This window comes from Pristis pectinata, chromosome 7 (genome assembly GCF_009764475.1).
Source record: "Pristis pectinata isolate sPriPec2 chromosome 7, sPriPec2.1.pri, whole genome shotgun sequence".
Taxonomy (NCBI): Eukaryota; Metazoa; Chordata; class Chondrichthyes; order Rhinopristiformes; family Pristidae; genus Pristis; species Pristis pectinata.
The window spans coordinates 98,939,324-98,965,907 of record NC_067411.1 but is presented as its reverse complement, the minus strand read 5'-3'; the positions used below and the strand labels follow the sequence as shown (position 1 = coordinate 98,965,907).

General features: G+C 41.1%; 1 protein-coding gene and 1 long non-coding RNA gene across 2 annotated transcripts in view; one reads left to right on the top strand and one right to left on the bottom strand.

The window, feature by feature from the left end:
- Positions 1 to 15,971, bottom strand: part of LOC127572541 (uncharacterized) — a 35,576-nt gene extending 19,605 nt beyond the window's left edge. The window contains exon 1 of the long non-coding RNA XR_007956638.1: positions 15,835 to 15,971. This is a non-coding gene — a long non-coding RNA (uncharacterized LOC127572541). The remainder of the gene's footprint in view (positions 1 to 15,834) is intronic.
- LOC127572538 (ras GTPase-activating protein 1-like) overlaps positions 15,929 to 26,584 on the top strand; it is a 121,302-nt gene continuing 110,646 nt past the window's right edge. Inside the window, exons 1-2 of the mRNA XM_052019908.1 lie at positions 15,929 to 15,991; positions 16,664 to 17,017. Coding sequence (XP_051875868.1) covers positions 16,692 to 17,017 — 326 coding nt within the window. The 5' untranslated portion in view covers positions 15,929 to 15,991; positions 16,664 to 16,691. The remainder of the gene's footprint in view (positions 15,992 to 16,663; positions 17,018 to 26,584) is intronic.

The following is a 26,584-nucleotide window of genomic DNA, read 5'->3' as shown; positions in this document are numbered from 1 at the left end:
TGTGCACCCCTTGCTTACTTAATGCAGACAGCAGAGACAACAACACTAAAATCCGTTAGTTATATGGTATACTTAGCATAGCAAAATACTGTAAGGTGCTTCATGGTCATGAAACAGAAGAAAATACAAGTTGTACTTCTGATAATCACTGGCCTAAAAATTTGGATAGAGTGTAGAATGATGAACAAGCAGTCCCTGAAACTGATTGTGAGGTAGAAAAAGCCCCACTAATCATGACTATTGACCTGGGAAGAGTAGTTCACATCCCTTCAACAAAATATGAAGAAAGATCTTAAGTTCAGGTAGATGTGGAAGAGGACTTAACATGAAATAGCGGTATTAGGTTGACTGGAAAGTGAGGCGAGCTGAAAGAAGAGGTGGATCCTAGATGAAGCAGCAGCAGCAATTCGAGGAAGTGTGGATAGAGGCAAGTAGTGCGTGGCAGCTGAAAGCTGCATAATTTTCTTTTCATGTGGGGTTGGGAGCAACACAGGTGCTCTCACGAATCCATTTTCAGTTAAGTATATTTTTTAAAACTTACCTTGTGGTTTAGGCCTGCAATGGTGCCTTTCAGAACCACTTATTAAGCTAATTTTTTTCTGAATGCAGATCGTCCTAAATGTCTGGGAGGTGAATCTTGCACAAAATATTATGCCTCTTATTTCAATTTGTCAACAATCTAACAACTGCTTTGGATGTGGACAGCGTGCCTATTATTTTGGCCTTTTTCTTTTGCACAGGGCAAGTATCATTCATAATGAATGTGCTAAGCAGGTAACTCTGTGTCCATATTTCTATCCAGAGACTTGGTTACAAAAATCCAGCCTGACCTTCCAGTGCAATTATGAGGTAATAGTAAGGGTGCCTTCTCTTAGAAGAGATTATAAACCAAGACTCTGCTCTCTCCAGTGGTTGGCAAAGATCTTAGGGCACTACATTGAAGAGATTTAGGGGAATTATGCCTGGTGTCTCAGTAAATATGCCTCAGTGTCAGTAATTATACCCAGCCATTATTGCCATGCTCTCTGTGGAATCTTGATGCCTGTTTATTCATTACAACAGTGACTAAATATCAAAGGTATTTCTTGGCTGTAATCAACTTTGGGAAGACTTGAGGTCATAAAGGCACCATATAAATGCCAGCCTGCCTTTTTGAGTTTCCTGCTCACCATACCAGAAGCTGAGGTAATTTTCAGTGCTTGGAAAACAAGCACTGTACGGGTTCTAGGACTTCATATCTGTAAAAGGTCTGTACAGCAGAGAAAAAGTAGCAAAAGAGCCAAAATACAGTTCCAAAGAATGGAAGAAATCTGTTCAAGTTAACTCTAATGAAAACACCGCATTCTTTTCCATAACTAATACCATAATTTTTATGTTATATGTATCACTGCTGTACTGTCATGTCTATTACACAGGTAAATTCAACAAGAGAAACTTCAAAGTTTCAGATAATTAAAGGACTTGAAAATGTTGCACTCCACTTTTATTTAATAACCATAAGAAATTCCTCAAGCTGAAATTCCTAGTAAACCACCAAGTCTTAGTACAATATTACCAAACTTAGCAGTGCTCCATAGAGGATTGATTCATTATAGAGCTGTGTGGCTACTGAGATGTGGGGCTCAGGGTTGCATGCAGTTGAGCACGTTGTCAGGCCATTGCTGGGGACTGGCCACACTTGCTCCATCTGTTCACAGATTGCTTGATAAGATGGTCTCTCTCATCACCTCCAAGCTGCTGTTTTCCCCCACTCCCTGAACTTTGTTTGCTCATACAAGCTCATAGTGCCGGGCTATCGGGATTCTTTTGAAGTTTGCCCCATCAAAATCCCCATACAACTCCTCTGCACCGTTCCAAATATAAGGGCCAACATATGCATTTTTGAATACTGTGCACTTTCTACTTATGTATCTGTTTTTTGATCAGGTCCACAAAATCACCCCACTGCACATCTTTGCTATTAAAGTAGAAGTCACATTTCCTGTCCAACTGGTAACATACTAGAAGTTATGCTAGACCACATTCCAAAACCATTGTTCTGGAACCTTCTAGAGGTCATGTGGTCAGGCTAACATCAACTAATTTCCAGGTTATTCTGCTTTGATGTAATAACTAACACCTACACTTCCCTCATTTTCTCCAGAGATCTTTCCTCCCTCGCCTCCAAATTCATCATCTCTTGACCAAGCACAGCCCCTTATAACTCCTCCTTAATAACTTCAAGCAGGATAGGCCTGGTAGTTCCATTGTTTGAGCTTGTTCTTCTCCCAGAGAACTCATTTCTTCCTATCTTGGTGCTATTCTTTCTCCCAGTCTAGTCTTTTCCCACCTACATCCTCAACACCTCCGAGGTACTCTGCCATTTTCCATTTTCCTGGTCCCAACAACTTAGTTTCACCATGGACGTCCAATTCCTCTAAACCTCCAGCCCACATTATGATAGTATGCAGGTCCTTCATTTCTTCCTGAACAGAAGCCCTGCCAGTCCCCTTTCACAGGGAGTCAGGCCACATCAATTGACCTGGCAAACATTCTGGGAGGCTGCAAAAACCACTGACAGTGGCATAGGCTTGTCTGCTCAGATGTGAAATGACAGAAACTGCACTCTAATTAAGACCCAGCTATTCAAGGGAATATCCTGATTACTCCTAAAGTGTTGGCTTCCCATTTGGCTGATTATGATGAAATGCTTTTCAAAAAACAGCCTTATGCATTTTGCCAATGCAAAATATCTTCCAAAGCTCAGAACTGTTGGGCACCAGGACAACAAAGATGTTCCTTGTTCCCAGCTTTAACCTGGTGCAAAATGATAGGAAATACATTAAATGTCTATTTCACTCAGTACAAACAAAGGTTTGTAAAGGCCCAATCCCACCAAGAGTTATCCACCATGGCAGTAAATAACGAAGCCGGGGACAGATTATTTCAGAATTTCCAAATCATTTATTGATATTGTTAACAACAAAGGTGCCCGGACAAACCTCTAAATTATTCTGCTGATAACAGAATGGCTGCCATTATTGGCCTTTGTTTATTTTAACATAAGAGTAGATAAAATGTCTTTTGTATATTTAATATTATGATTTATTCAAAATTTCCTATTACAAAATTCCTACTTTATTTAAGGGAGCTGTCCCACAAAGCAAAATATAGCTTGTTACCTAGATTGATACTTTGGCGTGGCAAAGACTATACCTTTCAGATTAGATAAGGAAACAAGGCCACATTGTTGTAAAAACATCCAAAGAACTCTATGAAATACAGGAATGTGTTCATACCTACCATCTATCATCCCTCATCTATAGCCACATAAACTAATACATTCATATGAAACAACAGTGAGCTTACATCAAAATTAATTTGTTGATTGTGGAAGGCTTTTCTTACCAACTAATATTACTTTGTATAAACAGTTCATCAGCTTAATTAGGTAGTAAAAGATACTCTTAGAAATTTTTGAACTGAGTTTGTAGAACATTCAGAAAATTAAAGATATATGACAATCAATTTGGAAAATTAAAAACAAAATAATCCAGTCATTAACGTACGAGGAATTTTCCCTCTATTTTCCCCGAAGAGGATAACAATTTTGGAATTAGGGTTAACCTACTCTAAAAACAGCTTAGCTACTTAAATTGATTAGGTTGCACAGCTTGTTTTGATAACTGTGCTCAGTCTCTTTACTTGAAGGCATAAATGATAAAGAAATGAAGGTCAAAATTAAAATTACAAAAAGCATCCATTGTGTTCATGTTTTATCTCTCTGGTTCTAAAACAATTTAGTGCAGTCTGTATTATATCTTGTTGTTAAGAAAATGTCCTCTGAGACTCAAATGTATTGTAAACCACTAATGCACTTCAGGAAATAAGCAACAGCAGAGAATGTGAACATGAAGCTGAAACGGACAATTAAATATAAACGGAAGCATTTGGGTACTTGGGCTTTTGAGGCAAAAACAACATTGCTGGCAAATTTAGAAACTGTAAATATTTCTTAATGCTGACCTCATTACCTACTGCACCAACTGACACCTTCATTTCTAGAAGATCCGAAGCACACTTCTTAGAATGCTTTGAATTTTTACGTTACGTTTGTCAGTTTCCCACAGCACTGTCCAATGGGGATTTGAGATCAAGTGTTGTGTTCAATTGAAACAGCATTAGAGTTCAGGGAATAATTACAGACCTGGGCAGCCAGCTGAAACTCTGTCCCCCTTTTTAAAGTTTCACACTCAGCCCTGGTTGTTATACCTCCAACAAACGTCCTGCGGGACTGGAGCTAACCTTCAGAACTAACAGGAAACTATTCAACCTATGTCATCTACACTGTAGAACCAAGGTCACCCAACTTCAATATGCAAAGAACGTTTGCGTTTGCATTTCCATGCACTTCGAGGCCTAGCTCCAAGCCATCATCGACTCATTCACTGATGCATACTTGAGCACGGGCCTTACATTCAACTTCTGCAAGACAAAGGTCCACTGTACAATATCATCTCCTAGCAATAAAGGTTTATTGTGAGATCCTGGAAAATTTAGACCACTTCTCATTTCTTGGGAGCCACCTCTCAGCAAAGGCAGATGATGAAATTCGTCATTGCTTTCCATGCATAAGCTCACCTTCAGTTTATGGTGGAAAAGAGAATTTGAAGATCAGAATCTCAAACTTGGCACACAACTCATGGTTTACCAGGCAGCAGTGATCCTTTCCCTCCTAAATGCTTTTGAGATCTGGACTATCTTCAACTGGCACTTCAAGGCTTTGGAAAGATACCATCAATATTCTTTCAGCAAAATCTTCCAAATTCACTAGAAGGATAGGTGAGCCAACATCAGTATCCTCTCCCAGGGCCAACATCCTCAGCAGTAAGGTCTTAATTTCACTCAGTTGGCTCCACTGGCCACATCATTTGAATGCCTGACACTAGATTCCGAAGTAGGCACTATTCTGAGCTCTGTCATGGGAAGAGATTACCAGATGGTGATTTCTTCCTTACCTTCTCGCCCACTTGTTTAACCAGTCCATAACTCATTATGGACTCCTTGTATCCTCCACATAACTCACTGATTCTCATACAGCGGTACTTAACTAATCAGATGGCTTGCAGTTATTGGATTATGAATTTCTTTACTGGCTGCCCTGTAATGGGAAAACTAATCCAATTTAATCTGGAGAGAAGCTGTGGAAAAACTTGCATTAAAAGAAGCAGGGCTGTAACTGAATACACCTTCACCTCTGTGGCAGAGTTTCTACGACCAAATTTTGAACCATGCTTTCCTATGTTTGGAAGGCTGCATTGCTTTGAAGATTGCCTCATTACAAGAGTTTTCAATTACCCCTCCATGAATTCAAGGGTATAAATGAATGTTCATTACTTTTAACCAGTACCACATTATATTAATGCACATGCCCAGGGCACGTGTACATTTTACAATAAAAATCTATTTTCTATGTTTAGTATAAAATTACTGATCCAGAAATGTGTAATTAAAATGTATGCTGTGCTGAAGAAGCACATTTTTATTAGCAAGTAACCAAATATCTAGTTAAAAAGACTGAAGAATAAAGGAATAGATGAAGCATAGGAGACCAGAGTCAAAGGAAGGGGAAGCTTGTGAAAGAAGGGTTGGAGGTTTGAGGAGATTACAAAGAAAGCAGAGATGGTGATTATGGTATATGTGGGAGCAAGAAGGGGTGGAGTGCTTATGCTATAAACAGCTTTAAACATAAAGATAAGAATTTAAACTTGATAAATCCAATGTGATTTAGCAAATGTGAGGTAGATGGGCAAGAAAGGCCTGGTACAGTAAAGGACACTGACATTATTTAATGAGCTATTTAATCCAAATTATGAAGGACGGAGCACCCAACCAAAGCAACATTAGAATAGTTGAAGCTGGAGATGACACTGGCACAATGAAAATTTTAGGAATAGCAAGGCCATCTTAGGAACAAAGGTGAAAGTAGGTGGTCTTTATTAGAAAAGGTTTTAGGATTCTCTTAATCCTACTTTTCAAGGTCATTTTATGGCCCCTCCTAATTTCTTCCTTAAGTTCACTCCTATATCCCCTATGAACTTCAAAGGACTCACTCAATACCAATTTCCTATGCAGGCCATCCCCGTGTAACGAACGGTTTCAATTTTTATAGACGTCTATAAGTTGATTTTGTCCATATGTTGGAAAATACACAAAAATCACTTGATATGGTAAGCATACTCACAATATTACAATGTATTGCAAAGATCGGCTGGTTGAGTGGTGTCACAACAACAACCTTGCACTCAACATCAACAAGACCAAGGAATTGATTGTGGCCTTCAGGAAGGGGAAGTTGAGAGTTCCTGGGCGTCAACATCTCAGAGGATCTATCTTGGGCCCTACACATTGATGCAATCATGAAGAAGGCACACCAGCAGCTCTACTTCATTAGGAGTTTGAGGAGATTTGGTATGTCGCCAAAGGCTGTTGCAAATTTCTACAAATGTACAGTGGAGAGCATTCTGACTGGTTGCATCACCGCCTGGTATGAAGACTCCAATGTGCAGGATTGAAAGGGGCTGCGGAGGGTTGTAGACTCAGCCACGGGCACAACCCTCCCCACCATCGAGGTCATCTTCAAAGGGCAGCGCCTCAAAAAAGGCAGCATCCATCATTAAGGACTCTCACCACTCAGGACATGCCCTCTTCACATTACTACCATCGGGGAAGAGGTACAGGAGTCTGAAGACCCACATTCAACATTTCAGGAACAGCTTCTTCCCCTCCACCATCAGATTTCTGAACAGTCCATGAACCCATGAACATTACCTTGTTATTCCTCTTTTGCACTATTTATTTATTTTTGTAACTTATAGTAATTTTTATGTCTTGCACTGTACTGCTGCCACAAAACAACAAATTTCACAACAACCTGATTCTGAAAAGCATAAAAGACTGATAAGAAAGAACAATGATTAAAAGTGGAAAGAGAGAGGAAACTAGTCTGCTGTTCACAGGGATGAATGTATGTTGGACTTTTGAATTTAATAATATTATGGAAGCTCGCTTGTATGTATTGGTGTCCATAAGTCAGGCATTTGTAACCTGGGATGGTCTGTACCTGACATACTCTTCCTTCTTTTCCCTGATCAAAGCTTCAATATCCTTTGTTAACCCAGGTTCCCTAAACTTAACATCTTTGTTTCCTACCTTTACAGGAACATCCTGACTCTAAACTCTTTCTATCTTGCCTTTGAACACCTCCCATATACTGGATGTTGTTTTGCCCCTCCAGCAGCTACTCCCAATTGACTTGCACCAGATCCCGTATTACACTATTGAAATTTGCCTTCCCCCTGTTTAGGACCCCAACTTGAGGACCAACCTCATCTTTTTCCATGCCTACTTTGAAGCTTACCAAACTATGGTCATGATGTGGTAGCAATAGAGAGTGTGCTGAAGAGATTCATCAGGACGTTGCCTGGAATGGAGGGCTATATTTACAAGGTGAGGTTGGATAGGTTGGATTTATTCTCGCTGGAATGTCGGAGGCTGAGGAGTGACCTTATAGTTTATAAAATTATGAGGGGCATAAATAGGATGGATAGTCAGGATCTTTTTCCCGGGACAGGGAAGTCTAGAACTAGAGGGCACAGGTTTAAAGTGAGAGGGGAGAAATTTAAAGGAGATCCTAAAGATATGTTTTTCACACAGAGGATGGTGGTTATCTGGAATCTGCTGCCAGAGGAGGTGGTAGAAGGAGATGCAATTACAATGAATAAAAGGCATTTGGACAGGTACCTAGATAGGAAAGATATTGAGGGATACAAGCCTGCTGTAGGGAACAGGGATTAGTGTAGATTACAGTCAGCTTGGACGAAGAGGGCCAAAAGGGCCCATTTCTGTGCTGTACTATGATTCCATTGCTACAGATAAGGGCCAAAAGCTCAACTTGAGATAAAGCAGGATATCAGTTCCTTAGATTCTGCTTCAATATGAAATAGTGGCAGGAGTGTGGAACTTGTTGCAGAGGGTGTAGATGCTGGTACTGATATTACAAGAATATTGGTCAAGATGCCCAATATCAGTCATTTTGAGAGTACGAGAGAGATAGCAGTAGGTTAAGATTGGTATCATCAATGTACTTGTTCCGCTGACTCTGTTGCAGGATAATGTCCCAAAGAAGCAACATTGATGAGTGAAAGGAGGGGCGAATGGATTGATTTGGGGTTGGGGGGTGCATGGGGGAGGCCAATGAATTCCACAGATTCACTACCGTCTGGCTGAAGAAACTCTTCCTTATATCAGTTCTAAAGGGATGCCCCTTTATTCTGAAGCTATGCCCTCAGATCCTAGACTCTCCTACTAATGGAAACATCCTCCACACATCCACTCTAAGATAAGATCTTTATTAGTCACATGTACATCGAAACACACAGTGAAATGCATCTTTTGTGTAGAGTGTTTCTGGGGGCAGCCCGCAAGTGTCGCCAAGCTTCCGGCGCCAACATAGCATGCCCACAACTTCCTAACCCGTACGTCTTTGGAATGTGGGAGGAAACCGGAGCACCCGGAGGAAACCCACACAGACAAGGGGAGAACATACAAACTCCTTACAGACAGTGGCCGGATTTGAACCCGGGTCGCTGGCGCTGTAAAGCATTGTGCTAACCACTATGCTACCGTGCCGTCTATCCAGGCCATTCAGTATTCAGTAGGTTTTGATGAGATTCCCCTCATCCTTCTGAACTCCAAGTACAGGCCAAGAGCCATCAAAAGCTCCTCATAAATTAAGCCTTTCCTTCCCAGGATCATTCTTGTGAACCTCCTCTGGATCCTCTCCAGGACCAGCACATCTTTCCTGAGATACGGGGCTTAAAATTGCTCACAATATTCCAAATGTGGTCTGACCAACACCTTATAAAGCCTCAGAAGTACATTCTTGCTTTTATATTTTAGTCTTCTCAAATTGAATGCTAACATTGAACATAGAACACTACAGCACATTACAGGCCCTTTGGCCCACAATATTGTGCCACATTGCATTTGCCTTCCTTACTACTGTCTCAATCTATAAGTTAACCTTTAGGGAATCCTGAACTAGGACTCCGAAGTCCATTTGCACCTCCAATTTCGGAATTCTTTTCACATTTAGAAAACAGTCTACACCATTATTCTTCCTACCAAAGCGCATAACAGCACACTTCCCTGTATTCCATCTGCCACTTCTTTGCCCACTCTTCTGCAGACTCCCTGCCTCCACTGTCACTCCACCTATCTTTGTATCATCTGCAAACTTGGCCACAATGCTATCAGTTCCTTCATCCAGATCATTAATGTATAAAGTGAAAAGTTGTGGTCACAACATTGACCCCTGCAGAACTCCAACAGTCACCAGCTGCCATCTTGAAAAGGTCCCCTTTATCCCCACTCTCCGATTTCTGCCAGTCAGCCAATCTTCTAACCATTCTGGTACCTTGCTTCTAACACCATGGATCTTATCTCGTTTAGCAGTCTTGAGTGCAGCACCTTGTCAAAGGCCTTCTGAAAATCTAAGTAAATAATGTTCATCGACTCTTCTTTGTCTAACTTGCTTGTTCCCTCCTCAAAGAATTTGAACAGATTTGTCAGGCAAGAACTTCCCTTACCAAAACCATGCTGACTTTGCCCCTTTTATCATGTGCTTCCAAGTACTCTGAAATATCATCCTTAATAATGGTCTCTAAAATCTTACCAACCACTGAGGTCAGGCTAACCGGCCTATAATTTCCCATCTTTTGCCTCCATGTCTTCTTAAACAGGGGTGTCACATTTGTGATTTTCCACTCCTTTGGGACCCTCCCTGACTCCAGTGATTCTTGAAAGATCACTACTAATGCCTCCACAATCTCTTCTGCTACCTTTTTCCTCATATATTTTTCATAAGGCTGTAAGAAAAATAAAGGAAGATTCTATGAATTATATCAACCATATAATTGAAATACTTCTCCCAGTGATGTTTTAAATTGTGAAAGGTTTAGACAAAATAAGTAGAGATTGTTTCTATTGGCTGAAGATCTGATATACAGAGGCCATTTACAGTGATTGGCAAAGTGCAAGTGGCCATTCATGATTTCTTAAAAATGTAATGAACAGTTAGCATTTGGATTACTCAGCTTGATGGAGTGATGGATACATATTAATTGTTGCCTTTGAAGACAATGGGATAAATACTTCAAGGTGAAGAAATTCTATGGATATATGGAAAGAACTGTGGAGCAGAATTAATTGAAATTCTCATCTTAAGAATTACCAGAGACTTGATGGTGCAAATGCCCTATTTTATTCTATGGCATTACTATTCTATATCCTTACAATCTTATGACTAAGATTATGCACTATTGAATTCTTAAATTTCACTTTTTCTTGAACAGACATCACCAAATAAATGTGAAATAGATTTTCAGAGTAATATGTGAAAAGGGAAGCACTAGAAAATCAAAAACAGAAGTGATATGTTATGAGGAAGTTAAACATCTGTAACACCTGAAAAATTTGGGTATCTTTTCCCTTAAAGCACTTAGTGTGTATTCACAGCATAAAATATTTTTCTTTCTCCTTATCTTCCACACATGGATTTCTAATAGGAATTAAAGTAAGGAGCAGGCAGTTGAGGAGGGAAAATAAAATGACAACCTGAGGAGTGGAGAAGGGGAAGAAAGAGAAAAAAAAGCCTTCCCTTTCTTTTTTTGGTAGACCCTCTGGTAGATGATGTGTTTTGGCTCCAAGTTTGTGATATTACCATAGGTGGGGCAGGAGGTGTTTGATGGGGTGAGCAGGAGCATAGTTTGTGAGGTAGTGTGCTTCTTCTGCCATCTAAGATGAGCTTCTTGTACTCCCAATGAAGGAACTCAAAGAATATTCCTTTTCTACTTTGAGCAGTCATGGGCTCAAAGTAGTATAATATCTCATGAGTCAGTTGGATGTTACTCTTTTTGAAGGAAGCTTTGAGAACATGCTCGAATTGTTTTCTTTAACCACCTAGTAATCTCTTTCCATGATGGAACTCAGAGTTGAGTGCCTGTTTCTGGAGTCTGATTTTGGGCTTGCAAACAACAAGGTCTGCCCATCAGTGCCAAATAAATGCAATTAGGTTGCTGGCAATAGTTTGCTTGTCCTACCAGTGGACTTGAAGGATTTTGTGGAGGCAGCATTAGTGATACTTCCTTTGTGCTTTGAGATATTGGCAGTAAATAGTCCATGACTCAGAGGTATTCAGGAAGGAGGACAGCATCTGTTACGCTTGAAAGATTAAGATGGCTTTCTCCTTTCAAGATGCTGAAGTGCTTGTGTGTAGTCACAGCATTAAATGTTTTCCTTTCTTCTGAACTACTACACATTGATCTCTACAATGAATTAAAAGGAACAGGCAGTTAAGGACAGATGAATCTAAGGTGTAGGGAAAGGGACTAAAGAAATCTTTGGACACAGGAAAACGTCTACTATTAAGAATCCTTAAAATTACCTGTATCCGACTTCTGGAATTTGTTTCCACCTTTTCCATGCATAAAACAACTCTATGCATGTATGCATGCCATATATGTTTTGATGGGCTTTGCGCAGTATCTTTCTGCACATAAATGATGCAGGTCTCACACATTGAAGAAGGACATTAATGGAGAACTGAGGCCTATTTTGGGCATTATTTATAAAGGGGCCCAATCTTAATTCATCCCTGCTGAATTAAGAGATCCAATTTCTTCTGGGTAGGTGTGTTTTTTTGATGTGTGCTTAAGAGGAGATAATGAGGAGGGTCAATAAAGGTTGTAGTTTTTAAAATGTCAATGTGGCCTTTGGCAAGTTCCAGGGAAACTACTAAGCTGGATTCAAGATTGGCTTAATGAAGAAAAGAAGTGGTTAATGAGAATACTAGCAACTGCAAGAACGTATATGTCAGAGTTCTACAAATCTGAGTGCTGATCCCTTACTTATAATCTATCAATGATTTGACCTAAAATATATCTATAATTGTGAAGCTTGTAGATGATACCAGAATTGGCCATGTAGTTAATAATGAGGAACAAAATTGTTGGCTGCAGGAAAACATCAATGGGTTTGTTAGGGAGGCACAAAAGTGGCAAATGAAATTCAATAAAAAGAGGTGTGAAGTAATGCATTTTGGAAGGACAGTGGAGTACATGATAAATAATACTAAAAAGTGTAAAGTGACAGCAGGATCTTTAACAAATGACCACGAAGAAGTGGAATTAATCTGAATAGATTCATTTTTGGACTGCTTTGACACAATTGGCTAAATAAAATGCTTTCTCTCCAACACACTTCTATGATCCTAACTAACTTTTCGGGAAGGGGAAGTTGGGAGAACACACGCCAGTCCTCATTTAGGGGTTAGCAGTGGAAAAGGTGAGCAGCTTCAACTTCCTCAGCCTCAACATCTTAGAGAATCTGTCCTGGGCCCAACACACTGACGCAATCATGAAGAAGACATGCCAGCGGCTCTACTTCTTTAGGAGTTTGAGGATATTTGGTATGTCACCAAAGGCTCTTACAAATATCTATAGATGTACGGTAGAGAGCATTCTGACTAGTTGCATCACAGCCTGGTCTGGAACTTCCAATGCACAGGATTGCAAGAGGCTGCAGAGGGTTATAGACTCAACCAGCTCCATCACGGACACAATCCTCCCCACCATCGGGGTCATCTTCAAGAGGCGGTGCCTCAAGTTGGCAGCATCTATCATTAAGGACCCTCACCATCCACGACATGCCCTCTTCTCATTACTACTGAAGACCAAAACTCAATGTTTCAGGAACAGCTTCTTTCCCTCTGCCATCAGATTTCTGAATGATCCATGAATACTACCTTTTTATTCCTTTTATTGCACTATTTACTTACTTTTGTAATTTATAGATCTTATGTCTTTGCACTGTACTGCTGCCACAAAACAACAAACCACATCATATGTCAGTGATAATAAATCTGATTCTGATTCTAACTGCACCACCGATGATTTTGGTCTATTCTTCCCTACTCCATTCCATCCTCTCTTTACTCATCCTAACTCTCCTGACCCATGATTTTCTATCGATCTTCCAATCCATTCAATACCAGTTCCCAAGATCGTAGCCCAACTAACTTTTTCCATTAGCTTCTCGAAAGCAAAGCCTAATAGACAGCACAATTTTGATGCTGAAGTTTAATAGGAAACTGGCAGTCAGCTTGAAGAAATTTCTTGGAATAAAATATTTATCCTGCTGAGATGTTTTAATTATGTTAATTGATTGTAATAAAGAGGAAGCAAAAGAAAAGAAAATGGACTTTCCACAATGTGTTTTGGGCTCCTCAGAAATCTAGAGGGATGCATGTGTTACTATGACAAAGTAGGAATAATATCATTCGGACGGAAGAGCTAAATGTGAATGAGCACCTTGGAAGTTGTGACCACAATGTGACATTTAAAATTTGAGTATAACCCTTGCTTCGCCAAAACGAATGAATACAAAACACATTGGTGGTTTCCATGCATGTGGTTTTAGTTAGGGTTATTGTTTCTGGTTTTGGTGATATTTTTCCATGTTGGGCAATATAGAACCATGACAATATTTTAGAGGAGGTCCAACACTTTAATTTATAGTTTAAAAGCCTTTAATTATCATCATAGGTTTGGAAAACTGGTTCTATTTACTTCAAAAGGAATTGAATTTTGATTATGCTAAATAAAATAATGAAGTGATTAAACTGAATATGCAATTAGACTATTTAACTTGGATAAATGAGGCAGAATTTGTATGGAAGTTTCATAAGCCTTAACCTGTATTAGGGTCAAGAGGTTTCCCTTTCACTGGGTCATTAACCTTTTGGACAAGTTTTTGGCTAATGCAAGTTCGTGCAAACTTGTTTTAACCATTCAAAAGCTAGCCGGATAATTTCTTTAATTAGGTTGAATTTTCTGTGCGCAATGGGCAAGCTGAGTATGGCACAAAGTCTCTCATGGTAAGAAAAACAGAAAATGCTGGAAATATTCAGCAGGTATGTTATAGGGAATATTCCACACCTGTGGGAAGAGAAATAGAGTCAAAGTTTCAGATCAGAGATCATTCGTCAAAACTCATAAAAAGTGGTTTCTGGAATTTCATCTTTGGGATGATTGTAGGTGTATGTTAGCCATGGGTGAATGGTATTAATTGTTCCCCTTGTTCAGTAAGTTCAGGGACAAAACTACACTAGAGTTTAGAGCTGCAAATTTAGGCTGACAGTTTAATGCAGTTCTATTGGAAAGAGTCTATCAGATGAGATGTTCAATTGAAGCCTCATCCATCAGGATTCCCTGTAAGATTACACAATTTATCCCCTATTTCACCAAACATTCCTGACCTTCCAAAGGCCCTGTTCCGAATCCAGACCCACAACAATATTTGACTTCTCAGCAAAAATCGGCTACCCAAACCTAGCTGAGCCCCAGTGGCATACTTAAGATTGTTTTATTTAGCACAATGGTCAGGTGAGGTCAAATATTATTATTTGGGTTTTGGTCAGGTGTAATTTTATATACCAGCAGACCTCAACTTCCCACATCTTGCTTCTCTTTTTAGCCAGCACCTGCTTCTGAATCCCAACACAGACTTGTTAACAATGAACAAGATAATCAAGCACTACAGCAATACAGATCAGATGTCAAGAAATAACAAAGGTAGCAGAATGAAAGAGAGGGACATAATTCAATTGGCAGCATTCTTGCTCCAAGTTATACTCCAGAGATATGAGCATGTAATGCAGGTGCAGTGCCAAGACATTGCTGTACTGTTGGGGATGCCAACTTTAAACTGAGATGTTAAATCAAGGCCACATGTGCTCACTCAAGTAGACCGAAATATTCTGTTGCACTTTTTGAAGAGCTGGTAATTCGCTCCAGCTTCCTTGGAACACAGGAACATAAGATATCTTTATCAGTCACATGTACATCGAAACACACAGTGAAATGCATCTTTTGCGCAGAGTGTTCTGGGAGCAGCCCGCAAATGTCACCACGCTTCCGGCGCCAACATAGCATGCCAACAACTTCCTAACCCGTACGTCTTTGGAATGTGGGAGGAAACCGGAGCACCCAGAGGAAACCCACACAGACACAGGGAGAACGTACAAACTCCTTACAGACGGCGGCGGGAATTGAACCCGGGTTGCTGGCACTGTAATAACGTTATGTAACCATGCTTAATCCTCAGCTGCCATCTGTTTACTCGCTCTTGAGGGCAACGTGGACACAAATTGCTTGGGATCAGTAGAAATTTACAATGTAATTGCTACAGAGTTTTAAACATTTTCATGTTTTGAAAAGGTTCTTGGCTAATAAATAAAAATCTACCTCATTATGACTTTGCACCTTATTGTCTACCTGCACTGCGCTCTCTCTGTAACTGTAACACTTTATTCTGCATTGTTATTGTTTTACCTTGTTCTACCTCAATGCTCTGTGCAATGAATTGATCTGTGTGGACGGTATGCAAGACAAGTTTTGTCACTGTGCTTCGGTACGTATGACAATAATAAACCAATTCCAAAAGCAAAACTTATTACAAGAGCGATAACAATACAGACGGATGTTGAGGTTGGCTGCACTTTACCCCAGAACCTTATTGACAATCACTGGTGGAAGTTGCCAAAGGTTGGACATCCGAAGCGGGGCTGCCCACACAACGTGAAGCTTATGGTGACCGACTCATTGAAACGTTCGGAGCTGATTTATTCCCCCCCCCCTGAAATAATGCACGATAAAATGTGAAGGTGGTGACCCGCAGAGGGGGCAGACTGTGGGCAACAAGTCACAGGCTGATCACACACACACTTGTACTCACCCCGCCGAGGGAGCGCAGATCGCATCGTTCCCCCTCCCAGCTCCGGAGTGCGGTCGATTCCTCGAGTCTTAATCGGATCTAACTCAAAGTTGCGCAAGAAGCAAAAATAAAAGGGAGGGCAGAGACGGAGACGTGATTTATTTGGCTTCCACCGACGGTGACCGTGCGGCGTGAGGGACGGACCGAGCGGCGGGGCCCCGCGACTACCAGACGGCCCGGATCGCGTTAAACGGCCGCCGCTCCCGCTTACCCCCCCCCCCCCCCCCTCTCCTCAGAGCCGGGGCGCGCGCGCTCGGGAGCGACGGTTGAACGGCCGCGCTCGCGCCCCGCCTCGGAGCCCGGAGCGCGCGCGCTCGCGCACCCCCCCCCCCCTTCCTCAGAACCCGGAGCGCGCGCGCTCGGGAGAGACGGTTGAACGGCCGCGCTCGCGCACCCCCCCCCCTCCCCCTCCTCAGAACCCGGAGCGCGCGCGCTCGGGAGAGACGGTTGAACGGCCGCGCTCGCGCCCCGTCTCGGAGCCCGGAGCGCGCGCGCGCTCGGGAGCGACGGTTGAACGGCCGCGCTCGCGCAACCCCCCCCCCCTCCCCCTCAGAGCACGGGGCGCGCGCGTTCTCGCGCTGTCCCCCCTCCCCTCCCCGCCGCGGGCGGGCGGACAGGCTGACGGAAGGAAGGCGGGCGGGCAGGCAGATGAAGTCATGAACTCTCCGCTCCGTTAGCGCTTCTCTCATTGAAGTTTGCGGTTCCACCTCCCTTCCCCCCCCCCCCATCTCCCTCAGCCACAGGCCGTCGCAAACAACAGAAAGAAGTAACCCCCTCCCTCCCCTCACAGTGATCGGGTGTCTGCGCGGGCTGCGACCATGATGGCGGCGGAAGTGGGGAATGAATGCCTGCTGGCGGCCGCCGTGACGGTGACGGCTCCGGGCGGCGATGGGGAGACGGTCGCCTTCCAGTCCCCGCCGCAAGAAGTGGCCGGGTTCGGCCCGCTGCCCGGCCTGGAGGCCGAGTCGACGTCGCCGGCTTCGGCCCTGGTCTCGCTGCTGTCGGACCCGGTGGCGGCCGCCGGCCCCTCCGCCGCCGCCGCTGCCCCCCTCCCCTTGCCACCGGACGAAGTGGATTCTTTCGACGGCCATGAATTCGAAGAGGAAGAAGTGGAGATCCCGCTGATGGCACCCCCGACCAACCAGTGAGTAACGAACCGAGTGACTCCCGACGCCAGGGAAGCGGCCCGGAGCTGGTTGAAGGCACCGGGAAGGGGGAAGAGGAGGGAGGGAGGGTTCCCGAGAACAAAGAACCGGAGCCGCGGGCCTGTCGGTCGCACCTTTGCACCTGAACTAATGCAAAGAACATGGAACAAATCTTATTTATTGACAGCAGCAGGAGTACAATTTATTCCTCAGTAATACCCGAAAACTTCTTTTTAACCTCGTGTAGATTGAAATTTAAACATGTGAGAATTCGCACTGCCCCCTTGAACACTTGTATATGTGATTATTACAAATATCCTATTCGAGCTGATTGTTGAAATAGACCAGGATCCGGCTGCACATGGTTATTTTTGCAAATTCCCTGAGTTGTGCTAAATTGATACCGGATCCTACAAGTGTGCGGTGAAACTGTGTATTGTATGAAATCGGGACCACCTGAAATTGTTTGTTTTATTTTTGTTTGTGCACGTTGTGTATTTCTTGCCCCATTCATTACTGATCAAATATATCGCTTGAATTGTGACTTTAGATCTGATTTAGGAGTCGTTGCAATTAGATGGGGGTAGCGTTTAATTTGTGAGTCAAGTTCGTCCTTTTAAGCGAGTTCTTTAATTGGGTGGTTGCTTACGCTCATAAAAGGAGTGAACTGTTTCAAAGTTCCCAAACATACTGCCTTTATTTAAACACGGGAATAGATCCTCCTTCTTGGGAAAGTACAACCCTGCATTACTGTCAGAACGGGCTGGTGTTGAGTCAGTCCTTTTGGATTATCCTCGCCTAGATGATACAAGGAAATGCGAGGATTGTGATTTGTGGTTATCGAATCCTTAAATGCACATGGTCATTGTTACCAACCCCAGCTTTTAAAGAGAAGAGTAACTTATTCGGCTCTGTATACCATATTTGCTTGTCTGTAACAGTTTTGTGTTTGTTTCAGAATAAATCAATTCTTTCACCTAACCTGCCTTATGCCAATTCTAAATTCATGCAGCTGTCTTTAATTTAATTTCCTCACTTTCCTCTTCGCCTGTTTTGGTATGTTTGGCTCTTAAATCTTGTGATTGACATTTTTCAACAATTGTGGTGATACATCATCATAATTAAATGGGAAAATTCTAAGCTTCCCTTTATGGTTTTATTTATGATCCCAATGTTGTCATAGTATTGTACAACACAGAAATGGGCCCTTTTGTTTACCATGTCCACGCCAATCTTTTTGCTCATCTATACGAATCCTCTTTGCCCACATTAGGACCTATGTCTTGCCTATTTAAGTTTCTGTCTAAACTCCTCTTAACATAGTAATTGCATCTGATTCTACCACCACCTCTGGCAGTGTGTTCCAGATCACTGTTTTAACAAAAAAAACTTGCCCCTCAAATTACTTTAAACTCATTTCTGTCACCTTAAATCTATGCCCTCTTATTTTTGGTACCCCTGCCACTGAAGAAAGATTTTGACTATCTACCCTACATATGCCTCTCATAATCTTTCATCAGGTCACCCCTCAGCCGCCTTCTCTCCAGGGAAATCAAGCCCAGCCTATCCAGTCTCTCCCCATAACTTAAGTCAACATCCTGGTTATTCTTCTCTGCACTCTCTCCAGTGCAATCACATCCTTGTGTTCCTGGCTGAGGTTATACTCATCAAAGTCCTCTCCAAATATTTCTATTTAGACCTGCATAAATATACTGTTGTTTTCCGAGCTTCTGATTATGTCCTTTCAGTTTTTATCTTAATGACATATTATACTTTTTAAACAGAAGTTAAAGTAATGCTTCGATTTGAGTTAACCTGGGAAGATGGTATTAGTCTTTCTCAAACTGCTGTTGTTGACATATTGGAAATGAATAAGCCGGTACATTTTTCTAAGGCTGGATGGTGTCTGATTTGGAGAACAATGAAGTGATGGTGACAGAGTAAGATTGTTATTTTTATTTGTTAAACCTAAAGTGGAAGCTTTATGTTGCCTCTCATATACACAGTAAATATTGGACTGTTCAGCAGATCAAGCAGTATTTGAAAGAAATTGTTGTGGTGGTTCAAAGAAGTAAAGTACCAACAATGTGTCCTGTCACCACAAAATTCTTCAGATTCACTGGAATGATAAGTGAACCAATGCTAGCAGCCTCTTTCAGGTTGACATCCGCTGCATTGAGGCGCTCGTTACTGCCAATTGGCTACATTGGGTTGGCAGTGTCTTTTGCATGCCCAATGTCACACTCCTGGAATACAATCTGTCCTGAACTCTGTCATGGGTGGAGATTAGCATGTGGATTGAGGAAAAAGGTTCAAGCATGTGCTCAAAGCTACTGGAATAGCAACGTCCCCTTTTACTCCTGGGAACCTCTGTCCCATGACTTCTTAAAGTGGGGAAGGAGCATTCTGAATGGTATTGAGAATCTCAGCCATGCATCAGGAGCATACAGAAACCCCACTTAAATAGCAGAAGAAGTTCCTACATCTCAAACCATCCATTTGTCGGGTATCTCATGATTTGTTGGTAAACAGGGAAGTGTCTACTCATGTGGTTGATATTGGCTTCTAGATATCATTTGATAAAACCCCGGAGAGTAGGAGACTGAGAGGTAATCTTAGGTGTATAAAATCATGAGGGGCATACATAGAGTGAACGCACTCAGTCTTTTTCCCAGGGTTGGGGAATCGAGAACTAGAGGACATAGGTTTAAGGTGAGAGGGGAAAAATTTAATAGGAACTTGAGAGGCAACTTTTTTTTAACACAAAGTGTGGTGTGTATGTGGAATGAGCTACGAGAGGAAAGTAGTTGAGGCAGGTACAAGAACAACTTTTAAAAGACAGTTGGACAGGTACATGGATTGGAAAGGTTTATAGGTTATGGGCCAAACACTGGCAAATGAGACTAGCTTGAATGGGCATCTTGGATGGCATGGACCACTTGGGCTGAAGGGCCTGTTTCTGTGCTCTATGATGCTATACAAGAAATAATTAGTAAAAGTGAGAATTAATGGAATTGGTGGGTAAATAGGCAAGAGCTGGAATAAAGGAAATTGTTCTCATTTACGAAGTGGTGCTTCCTGGAAATCCATTTGGGCTGTTAGCTTTTAACCATATTGCGCATACCTTTTGAAAACACTACAGAAAATTATTTATTGAAGTTTCTGGGTGACATTAATCTAGGGTACACTGTGTAGATGAAAGTAGGATGTTACAAAGGTTGATGCGACTAAGTGAATGTGAATTTTCTACCCTACTTTTAACACTGGTTAAAATGTGGGGAAAGTGTTTAAACCAAAGTTTTGGTGATGTTATGGGAGCAACAAAAATAAAGAAGCTTAGGAATCCGAGGGTACAGTATGTTGATCAATAAAAACTAATGTACAGGGGGGAAACAGAATTAAATTGCTACTGGAATGTTGGCCTTTATTTTAAAGCAGTTGATAATAAAGCAGAGGAAGTGGTTATTCATTTAGGCAGCTACATTGTCTCTGCAATCTCCTCTAGCACTTCAGCCCTCCAAGAAGGGAGTGCTTCTCCAGCTTTGGCCACGTGATAGGCCCCGAATTTAATCATTCTACCACTTGCCTAAGATTGGAATTCCTTCTTAAAACTTGTACCTCTTTTTAAGATGCTGATTTTTAAATATGCTTTTATTGATTAAAAGTTTTGATTGTCTGATGATGTCAACTTTACTTAACTATCTTTTAAAATGCTTTGGCATATTTACTATATTAAAAGTGCTATATAAGTACAAGTTGTTGACAGAATCATGAAACGATTGCACTGCAGAAGGAGACCCCCATTCACCCATTTAAACTCTTACTGGCTTCTTGTAGGAAGCCAGTTAATTAAAAATTATTTTCAGTAACTTTGAAATTTGTTTTCCTCACCCTTTCAGATAGTGCTTGGTAGATCATGACTACTTGAAAGTGGAAAAAGTTACTCTGCTTGTCTCCTGATTATTTCACCAATCATCTTGAACCTATGTCCTCTTATTCATGACTATTCAACTAGGGGGAACTGTTTTTCATTATCTACTTTGTATACAACCTTCACAATTTTGGAAACATCTCTTTTCTCTTTGCAAGCTTCACTACTCAAAGAACCACTTTACCCAGCACAATGAGAAGAAGTCATCTTTCTAGTCTGAGTCTGTTCTGCAGTTAAGATCACAGCTGATCTCTGGCCTAACAGAATGTACTTGCTTCCTTCCCCATATCCCTTCAAAATTTTGGTTATCAAAAATGTTTCAATCACAAAAACAAAGTTATTTGACCTAGATTCAATTACTGTTTTTAGAAGCGTTACAAACTCTGCCAATCTTTGCCAAAGTGTTTTTCAATTTCACTCCTTAAAAACTTCTGACCTGTGCTACCAAGTCCTAGACTCCTCAACAATTGGGAATAGTTTCTATTCAACTTGCCAATTTCACTTAATATGTTAAACTTAATCAAATCACCCAAAACTTTCTAAATTTCACAGAATGCAGGCCTAGCTTTTGTTATACCTTTATTTTCAATTTAAACCCTGGAATTCCAGATAATTCTGGTAATTTTTCTTCTTTTTCCCTTTACATCTAAAGCCCAGTTTTCCATGTACCGCTCCTCATCCAGTAGGCAATTTTAATTGTTACTGTGAAGTAATTACTAAATAAAATAAAGTGAAAAAAAATTTTGACATTTTTTTAAGTGAGCTTGTGGTATGTTCTCTAGCTCTTTGATTTTGTTTCAAATTAAAAGGAAAATAACATGTTGTATGCTTTCATTTATATTTTCAATTGAAGATTAAGAGTCTCCTAAAATCAAATCATTGTACTTCATAGGAATGTGTAAAGATCTCCATATTTACTAAACAAGAAGTGTTCAGTTTACTTCAAACGACCTATAGCTTTATCGGTGGAAATTGAAAATGCTGCTTTATAGCTGGAATAGTATTTTACTCGACTTAATTGAAGACAAATTAGAATGCACTGTGGATAAAATTTTTAAACGTTTGTGCTTATCTGTAGAAGTAAGTTGGCTGACAAGGATTCTTCGTGGAAGGACATTTCAACTTTTATATCAATCACATTAGTGATTGGACTTGGTTGGAAAGTTATAGTATCTGATTTAAAAATAGCTGTGACTTCACTTGGAGCTTAAATTATGTACTGAGAATTTCCTGGTTGTGTTGGTAGTGTATGTAGAAACTCTCAATCAACTGAAAGCTATGGGAAAGCATTTATATAGTTCTTAACATTTTTATGTTTAGTTTCCTGGTGTTTTAACTATTTTGGTTATTTTTCCTTTAGGGCATCTAACATGACAACTCTGTGAAGGCTGATTTTTCAATTTGCCATTAGCTTGAAAATCTGCCCTTCCTGTGTAGCTTTGCTTACAAAATTAAAATAACAGAATGCTGCGGTTTCATGCTATTAGTTTTGTAGTTTAAGAGATCTGGGCAACTCGGGTGTTTTTGTGTTATTAATTTTTCTTTAACCCGTTTATATTTGATGTAGAATTCAGCATAATGGCATAATTCCAAATCTCACTGCATAAATGTAAACGGGTGCATGTCATGATCTTGCCATATAAAATTATGCAAAACATAAATGTAGATGTAACTTGGATGTCCACAATATTCTGGTTTCTTGGGGCACACATGTTACAATATAAATTTTGTACCTGAGAATATTCCTTATAACAAAAGCTATCTTTGGACTATGTTGATCAAAGAGTTTGGGCTTAGAATGCCAAATGTTATTCAGTTGCAAGTGGATGAATCAAATTTAATTTCATGAGCTCTTATGTTGAGATTTGGCCTAATTTCTACAGATTTTTATCTTGGTTTATATATTATTTGTTCAGTAATAGAACCTTGAAGGTATCTGACTTTCTACTACTAAAAAAGAGATTGAACATGAGTCATGTTCAATCTACAGTGTATTCACACTGGTCCATCTCCAAGCATTACCCATCCTTGATCTTGGATGTTCTGCTCTTGCATTAAATGTCCTTAAGTGAACTATTCATTCTTTTTGCAGATGAGTGAGAATAAGTTAAATTTAATTAATCACTTGGATAGTCAGGGCCTGATCAGAACCGGTCAGCATGGTTTTATGCATGGGAGGTCATGTCTGACAAATTTTTTGGAGTTTTTAGAAGGGAATAGATGAAGGTAGGGTAGTGGATGTGTCTATATGGACTTTAGTAAGGCCTTTGACAAGGTCCGGCATGGCAAGCTGATCTGGAAGGTTAGGTCGCGTGGGATTTGGGGGTACCTAGTGAGGTGGATTCAGAATTTGCTCAATGATGGGAAGCAGAGAGAGATGGTTGAAGGTTGATTCTCTGACTGGAGGCCTGTGATTAGTGGGGTGCCCCAGGGGATAATGTTGGACCTCTGTTGTTCATTATTTATGTAAATTATTTGAATATGAATGTACATGGCACGATTAGCAAGTTTGCTGATGATACCAAAGTAGAGGGTCTTGTTGATAGTGAAGCAGGTTGCAATAAATGGCAAAGAGATCTTGATCAGTTAGGGAGATGGGCTGAGGAATGGCAAATGGATTTCAACTTAAATAAGTGAGGTGATGCATTTTGGACAATCAAACCAGGGTAGGACTAATACAGTGAATGGCAGGGCACTGATGAGTGTTGTGGAACAGAGGAACCTGGGAGTACAAGTGCACAGTTCACTGAAAGCAGCAACGCAAGTAGACGGTGAGGAAGAAGGTGTTTAGCATGCTGGCCTTTATCAGTCAGGGCATCGAGTTTAGGAGTAGGGACATTATGTTGCAGTTATACAAGTCATTGGTGAGTATTGTGTACGGTTTTGGTCACCCTGTTATAGAAAAGACATTGACGAGCTGGAGAGGGGGCAAAAGAGATTTTCGAGGACGCTGCCTGGACTAGAGGGCCTGAGTTGTATGGAGAGGTCGGCCACACTAGATCTTATTCCTCGGGGCATAGGAGAATGAGGGGTGACCTCGTAGAAGCATATAAAATCATGAGGGGTATGGATAAGGTGGACGGTCATAGTCTTTTCCCCAGGGTTGGGGAGTCCATAACCAGAGGGTACAGACACAAGTTAAGAGGGGAGAGATTTAACAGACTTTAGAGGTAACTTCTTTACACAGAGGGTGGTGAGAACCTGCGGTGAGCTGTCGGAGGAAGTCGTAGAGGCAGGTGCAGTTGCAACATTTAAGAGGCACTTGGATAGATACACGGAGGGGCTTTGAGGGTTACAGACCGAATGTGGGCAACTGGGACTAGACGGGAGGATGCAGTAGTCGGCATGGACCAGTTGGGCCGAAGGGCATGTTTCCATGCTGTATTACTGTAACTCTATAATCACTAATACCTAATGTAAATGGTTCCAAAACTTGCTTTGAGATTATTAACCATTCATACTGTGTAGGATTAATGGCACAAGGAATTGGTTTGTTATTGTCATGTACCAAGGTACAGTGGAAAATTTGTCTTGCATACCATTCATACAGATCAATTCATTACACAGTGCATTGAGGTAGTACAAGGTAAAAGAATAACAGAATGTAAAGTGTTACAACTACTGAGAAAGTGCAGAGCAGGTAGACAATAAGGTGCTAGGGAACTGTTCAATAATCTTACAAAAGCGGGATAGAAGCTGTCCTTGAGCCTGGTGGTATGTGCTTTCAGGCATTTGTATCTTCTGCCCAGTGGGAAAGGGGACAAGAGAGAATGTCCGGGATGGGTGGGGTCTTTGATTATGCTGGCTGTTTTACCGAGGCAGCGAGAAGTATAGACAGAGTTCATGGAGGGGAGGCTGGTTTCTGTGATGGGCTGAACTGTGTCCACAACTCTCTGTAGTTTCCTGCGGTCCCGGGTGGAGCAGTTGCCATACCAAGCCATGATGCATCCAGACTGGATGTTTTCTATGGTTTATCGATTTAAAAATTGGTGAGTGTCAAAGGGGACATGCCAAATTTCTTTAGCCTCCTGAGGAAGTACAGGCATGAAAGGTGTTGTTTAAATGTCATTTTTTTTACTTTAACTCTCCACTTCTCTTGCTAGTTTAATTAATGCTTTTTGGGAGAAAGGGTGGAATAACTTGAATTTCTGGTCCAGTTTGAAGCAGTGGCATTAAAAAGGCAATTGAGGCTAAACAAAAACCTGTAATACTTTAAGCAAATATTGCATCTTGTAGTGAGGTCAAAAAACTAAGAACATCATGGAGGCAGGATACAACAGAGATTTGAAGAGTTCAATTATATCCATGTACCTTTGTTTTTGCTGCAAAATTAGGCACATGTGCATGACTGCATTTGAAAATAGTGTAATAAATGAGTTTCAGAAGATGGCTTCCCCATTTCTAATTAACTATTTTTGCCCAGGTTTTATAAGCTGCCTAATTATGCTGGCATTTGCACTATTCCACGTAGCAATTACAATTCTTTTGATTGATAAGCAATCCAAGTTATTCACAGTGGGAACACAGTAAAACATTGACTCCCTAAGAGAGTAGATGTGTCAAAGCACCATCATTTTAGAATGAGGGACCAGCCTCTAATGAAGGTTAAAAACAGGCAACCTGTGTGGGGGGAAAAAATCAGTTTAATATATTGAACTAAAAATGCTAATTGTATAATTGTGCACTTTTTTGAGATTATAATAATCATAAATGTCAATTTTGCAGCCAAATTGGTTCACTTCATTGTGATGTGAAGCAGCTAAGTATATGTTCACCGATAACATCCTGTCTTTAATGCTGAATTTGTATGCTGCAGACCTAACTGATCTCTTGAACAAGAAATTCAAATTTAACAATGCCAATTACCTGATAGTGTTAGATGCTTCAAAAGATGGCCTGAGCAAACCTCCCTGTGAGGATATTGGTGGTCCTCCAGTTTGGGTCCAACCTGTCAACCGTGGCTCAACCTAGCCTCAATTAGTTTCCACCAACCCATTGCATTCCAATCCAAGAAAAGTGATGGAAGAAGTAATCAATGCTGCCATTTAGCAATACACGCCAGTAACCTGCTGCTCTGCTCAAACCACTTGATCCTGCTAAATATGTGAACAGAGTTGAAAAGCAGAACTGAGTTAGAGTAATTAGTAGCCAGCTTTGAAACATGGACAGCCTTTAGAGCAAATAAACCCCAGAACAATCTGAGGCTATTTAGGAAAATGCCAATTATGCAATATACAGAGGATAATGGTCATGATTGTTGCAGATCAATCATCACAAGCCTAAAGTATCAGTAGTTTTGAGAGTATTGCACATAACCTAACCATCTTCAGCTGATGCTTTAGTTTCACTGACATCTCCTATGAATCAATCCACCAGTCTGGAACAGAAATTTGATAGCCCCCAGGTTTGGAACAATGCACAGAAAGATTATGGCACCTTCCACAAACTCAGGACATCTCAAATCACTTCTCAACTAATGAAATAAATGGAAAATGCTTGAACACCCAGCAGGCCAGGCAGCAGCTGTGGAAGGAGAAACAGGTGGAAGACCCTTTGTCAAAACTGGGAAAGAGTGGAAATAATTTTTAAGTTGTAGATAAGGTGGGGGGAGGAATATAGGATAAAGGGTAAGACT